This window comes from Aptenodytes forsteri, unplaced genomic scaffold (assembly GCF_000699145.1).
Source record: "Aptenodytes forsteri isolate BGI_AS27 unplaced genomic scaffold, ASM69914v1 Scaffold167, whole genome shotgun sequence".
Classification (NCBI taxonomy): domain Eukaryota; kingdom Metazoa; phylum Chordata; class Aves; order Sphenisciformes; family Spheniscidae; genus Aptenodytes; species Aptenodytes forsteri.
The window spans coordinates 670,804-676,803 of record NW_008795926.1 but is presented as its reverse complement, the minus strand read 5'-3'; the positions used below and the strand labels follow the sequence as shown (position 1 = coordinate 676,803).

Genomic DNA, 6,000 nt, shown 5'->3' with positions numbered 1-6,000 from the left:
GCACACATAGGTTCATGAACCCCTTGAAACAAAGGGTGGAAGGGAACTGGGAGTGGGAAAGGATGAAAACAGAAGACCCACCAAGTACAAAATGCGTGTTTCAAGGTCAACCTGTAACTGGTGCGGTGTACATCACGAAGGCAGATCGCTGCACAAGCTGTTGCCATGATTATTCATCTCTACGTTTTTGGGAGAATGCTTTGTGGGGTCGTATCAACGGGACCTGCGCATCTGGTGCTCCAGGGGTTTGGAGCTTGGTAAAAAGGTTGCGAGATGGTTCTTTTAAAAAAAAAAAGACCTTGCTACCTACTGTTTACAAAGGGTTTTCTGTTTGTTTTTACTAAAACAACAACATTGCTTTGGATACAGAACTATCTACTCCAGTCTGCATAGTTCACTAAGGGTGAACGAAACTGTTTCATAAAAGAAGCCATGATGAAATGAAAGAACATGCAAGCACCCTTGTTACACACTTTGGTCTAGACCATCCAGACTTTATATATACCATCTATAAGCTAATGGACTTAAAATCTGTCTTTTCAATCATTCAGAAACAAAACCAAACCCCTGAAAAACAAATGGAAGTATAAAATTTTTAAAAACAAATTGAAACAGAAACAACCACCTTACTCAAACATACTGTTCAGTAGATATATATATATATATATAAAAAGCTTAGAAGCGATCCCCATCATTTTTCTACAGTATGTTGACACAGTTATTGTAACAGATTAAAAACACATCTACGTTTTTGCATAAACTGAAAGACTGGAAAGGAACTTACACACCTGCGCGCGCACACACACGCACACACCTGTGCGCGCGCACACTCCCACGCTAGCTACATGCACAGTCACACAAAAGAAACGAAGGAAAAAAAAATACATTTTTCCCCAAAGAAGTATATGCAGCATCCTTCTGGAGCAGCAGGTAGCTACAGCAGGAGCCCGCCTGCTTGTCCTAGCTCCATGTGCCCTGCGTGCTGTGGCATGTGCAGCCGGGCTTACTGCGGGGCTTGGCCCCTCTTGCCGGAGCTCGTCCCCAGCCAGGGGACACGCCAGCCCCATGGACAAGGGTGTTGGTCACTTCCCTGCTGCCCAGTGAGAATGACACCCATGCTGATGTGTGGTAAAGGGGGTGCGGGAGGTGGGGAAGGCAGAACCCCCAGCATGGTCCTTTGGGAGCATCGCCGCTTGTGGGTGTTTTTTAGAGAGGACTTGGCACAGCTAGAAAGTCAAATTGAAGTGGAGGGTACGGTGCTAGTCTAATTTCTTGAGGGACACAGGGTTATGACAATAACCACGACGTTCTTCTTCGAATGTCTTTACTCCAGTTCTTGAAGGGGCTTGGAGGAGGAAGGATCAATAAATATTTGCATTACTCAAAGGGGAAAAAGAAAAAGGTTTTACATACTACAGCTCACAAGTATACACAACTGAGGGTGTAAGGCACAAATTTACATGTGGAAGAAAACAGGCTATTCACAGATATATTCCCACGAAAAACCCGTGTGATAAGACCATAATTTATGCATGGTAACAGCCGGCATATTAACTAGTTCACACTGTTTGAGGATTTTGTTTGCCGTCTCACATGCAAGGTGAAATGAGATGGCACATCACAAGCTGGTGCCTTCACAGAAAGTATTAGCTACTGACAAAGCCATGTTGATAGCAATGGTGCACAAATGTGCAGCTTTTAAGAGTTTCTCTTGCAGTTGCGTTAGAAGTTATGAACTTGTGGTATTTGTTTGTTGCTGTCTTAGGTCAGAGGCCCAGCCAGCTAATTAGCTGAGAGACTTAAATAGATATCCCCTTTTTTTTCAGCTAATCAGGCAGTCCAGGCACAAAGTTCAGAATTCCAGCTCCAACTTATCTAACTCAGTGAATTCATTGGAAAAATAAAAGAGTTTTAATTACTCCAGTTAATGGGTTTCACGTTAAATAGGTATAACTTTCAAGGTACTTCTGAAGAGCTGCTCACAGGATGATATGCAGAAGTCATTTCCTTAGGAAAAACAAAAGTTGAACAATAAATAAGAGGAGTTACTTGCGTTAACAGTCACGTGTTATTCATTAAAAGAGAAGGGTAGCAGAAATCTATGACATAGTTTGCCCAACACGGCATTTAACTGCTGTAACCAAATGGCTGTAACACTGATGGGCATCATTTCACAGTACCTGCACGTAGTAAACTTCTGCCATTGTTAAGTCAGAGTTAGCTTTATCAATGGATTCTTTTTTTCTTTTTTTTTTCTTTTTTTAAATTTGCTTGTTTTTGTAATTATTTGTTTTGCTTTTCAGAGCACTCCTTCTCAGTTCAGGAATGCGCTGTGCAGCTGGGGGGCGGGGTGAAATGTCACAGTCATCTTTCACCTGTGTGCTTTTGGCTCAACGTTTGTGATGGAGGGTTAGTCTTTTGAGCAAAGAACTGGTGGGTTGTGGGGGTGAGTCCTGCAATTGCAAACCTTCAACCATGGATCATATGGCTCGGGTTTAAAAAAATATTCCACTTTTCCCAGAGAGCAGAAATCCAACACATCTTCAGCTTGCAACAACCATCTTCTCAGAGGAGCGAGTGATAACAGTTGCAGAACACTGGCTTTCAAGGGCAACCTCTGCTTAATTGCTGTCCTCCCCCCCCCCCACCCCAATTATGTACATGCGTCGTTGGGCTTCATGGATGTGGTGAGCGGAGCAAAGGAAGGTTTGGGAGGTACGTCTGGCTTTAGCGAGGGTGTGCGTTTCAACCCTGACCTCGTCAGCGAGTTGTAGGCAGTGAGACTCGGCTGCCGAGTAACATTCCCAGCCTGTGCCTGAGCAGCGTGGACTTGTATTGAGTCCACTCGCTGCGGGGCCGGCGGCGGGTTGTCGCCCCGGCTGAAGCTCTGATTGCGGGAGAGGTGGGACGAGTTAGAGGAGTTAGTGTTGTTTCTTTTGAGGGTCGATGTCTGGTGACTTCTGGTGAGCGAGTTTGTAGGGTAGCTTCTCTTGTAGTCCACGTTGTAAGCAGAAGAGTGCATCTCCAGCCGCTTGCTCAGGCCACTCTGCGACAGCGAGGTGCTCGGGGGCCCAAGGGAAGCTTCCCGCTGGGGTACTTTTGGTGGCATGCTGTCGAGATTTTCCACCAGGTTAACCCCATGGCTGGGGCTTTTGCTACTGAGATGGTCCTTGATAGTTTTGTACTCAAGGGTGGCATTCTGGTCCTCCACAGACATTTGAGCCCCATCACTCATTTTTGGCTGGTCAACGTACTCGTGCTGGTAGCCTTGCTGGGCTATGGGCAGGACCACAACACTGGGAATGTGGCTAGGAGAAGCCCTGAGTGGCAGGTCAGTTGGGATCACGGGTGAGGCCATCGGGGGGATATCTTTTGTGCAGGCATTGATGAGGTTCTGGTTTCTCTCCCATTCCCTGCTGCCACGGCTGGGCTTTCTCTTCTGTTGCAGGGTTGGGGTGGACTCAGGGGTTGGCAGGGCGGCCAGGTCCAGATGGTGCTGGTCAGCTTTGATTAACATCTTGGCAGTGCTGCCTGGGGTAGCCAGCTTGCCATTGTGCATCAGAGGTGTGAGAATAGCTTCAGGCTTTGGCTCCTTGGACTGAGCTTCCCCAAAGAGGCCACTGATCTTGGTAACGCTGCTCATGGAGCCGCGGCGGGAGTGGGTCAGCTCCTTCTCCTTCCTCTGCACAACAGTCACGTCTCGGCGGCGATGGTCGCAGATGCAGTACACTATGATTCCCGAAAAGACAGCCCCCATGACAAAAGCAAGAATAACAGCAATGGCCAACAGGGTGACTGGCACCAGCTGATCATGACCCTTCAGGTAACTCTCACGAATCACTCCTGCAATAAACAGCATACAGTGGTTAAACAAACTAAGGATGGGGAAAAGCTACTTATCATTAACTACTTTGTTCAAAGGCACGCCCTGGGAGGTTTGTTTGTGTTTTGCAAGGTGATTTTTGATCAGCTTGCCCAAATTTGGAGACATACTGTACCTGCCAGCTACATCTTGTACGTGCAGCCTTGGGCTGTCAGTACAGCTTTCAAATCTGGAGTTGAAGACTACCAAGTTCAGGAGGGGAGAGAGAATTTACTTGCAGGGCAAGTGCCATTCGTTTGAAATCCTGGCCCTGGGCAACTCACACTGACTTCAGCAGGTCAGAGCTATTTCTCCTCCTCTGACATAGTGCTCATTCCTCCCTCCCCCTCCATCCGATCTTTCCTCAGCTAATACCATCTTATTTTTGCTATGGTAAACCATTCACATTGAAAAACCGTTAAAAGGAAGAGAGGAGACAGAAGGTCTGCAAATACCAGAGAAGTGCATCCCACATTGTTAAGGCTTCTTTCTCTGCTCGTCATTCTGTTATCTTTTTCATGTGTTTTAAAAGTCAGTGTCACATGCCTGAGCTTCAGGAGGATGCTTAAATAACTATGAAAGATAGAGCACAGTGTTGAAATCTATTGAGCCTGCTAGATGACTGTCCTTGCTATTTTAATTTTAAAAGCTCTCTCTTGTTCTGAACACATGAATAGGTCGGCCTCTGTGCTGAAGCCTATGCTTTCTTAGCTGAAAGCCCTGACTCTGAGGGCCTCACCTTGTGGTACTCTGCTGTGGTCAGAGATCATTGTCAAATCTTACTTGGCCCTCCAAATGCCCACTGTCAGAGAAGGCATCTTTGGCAGACTGCGCCTCCCCCATCTGAAGTCCCTAATACAGCATTAATCAATACCCTGAATTTCTAAAGAAAGTCATTTTTTCTGACATAGTTGGGCACCAAGCCAGCAGCACTAATGAAACACAAGCACAGAGCCTCTAGTTTGCTTTTTTTCATTTCTGGTTTTGTTCTTAGTGCTTAACAAGGAGCAGCCACAGCCTGACAAGGAGCTGAAGGAACATCTCTCCCACCTCTTTCTCCAGGGCATTAAAAGCTCCACACACACTAAGGAAACGTAATCCTTGTCCTTATTACAGGAGAGACAGCAACACAGAAAATGTACCTCCAAGGCTCTCTTGAGACTTCGTGAAGATACAAAACTTTCATGTCATAAATCAAACCCTTCTAGAATAATGTCTTTTCATGTATTTGGCAGACAAGGTATTAGTGGCCCAGAATTAGAACCAAATGCAAAATACTCCTCAGCAAACTATGTTAAAAGAACATTGAAAAGCTGCCACTATCTCACAGAAACCTTTGATAAGTATTCTGGCTAGGTATAGTATTGCTTCTATAGCATATATTTTTCTGTACCCATTTAATTGCAGCATTTAGGTGGACAAAGGATATTCGCTTACAAGATAGGAACTTTATATTTAAAAGCAAAACAGCTCTTGAAATCATAAGCCCCTGCATGTGACATCACAGCTGGTTACCACGGAAATTCTTGTGCTGTGACAAATAGAGGATTATGATTTCACGAGGAGAATAAATAGCAAGAATAGATGATCGCTTAAGAAAATAAGATCCTGCATTCATATAAATGTCTTAATAGTAAAAAAGGGGAGGAAAGTAAATCTCAGAAAACAATATATAATTAGAAACAATCTTCAAATTAAGTGTTTCTTAGAGAACCCTCTTTTAAAGCCCAGCAGCTTTTTAAGAGGCAGAGTTTTCTATTCTTTGTCATCAGCACTTAACAAGCGGGGGTAGAACCTACCCCTGTAATCTAAATCCACATACAAAATTGCTGTATATAGACCAGAAGCACAGTCTAGTGGTTACGGCACGGTCAGCAGTAACTACATTTCACTGCAAAGGTGTTGATCATCTGCGGGCCTTACACCTGCCAATATTTACATGCTAGACTCTGCAGCATTTTGAGACCAAGTATATTCACACTTGTAAAACTGTCTGTGGTCATTAACTGGAGAATCAAAAAATGGAGAGTCTTAAATGGGTGGGAAGGATGGTCAGGGAAGTATTAAGTCTTATCCAGAAATGCATTGCTGGGCGTGAAGTTAAGGAAAGCTTCAACTTAAAAAGCTTTCATGGACAC

The 6,000-nt window shown here is 44.8% G+C and overlaps 1 protein-coding gene across 1 annotated transcript in view; it reads right to left on the bottom strand.

The window, feature by feature from the left end:
- Window positions 1-2,653: 2,653 nt before the first annotated feature.
- Window positions 2,654-6,000, bottom strand: part of SEMA6A (semaphorin 6A) — a 115,681-nt gene continuing 112,334 nt past the window's right edge. Inside the window, exon 19 of the mRNA XM_019473595.1 lies at window positions 2,654-3,843. Within this exon, the coding sequence (XP_019329140.1) occupies window positions 2,654-3,843 (1,190 nt within the window). The remainder of the gene's footprint in view (window positions 3,844-6,000) is intronic.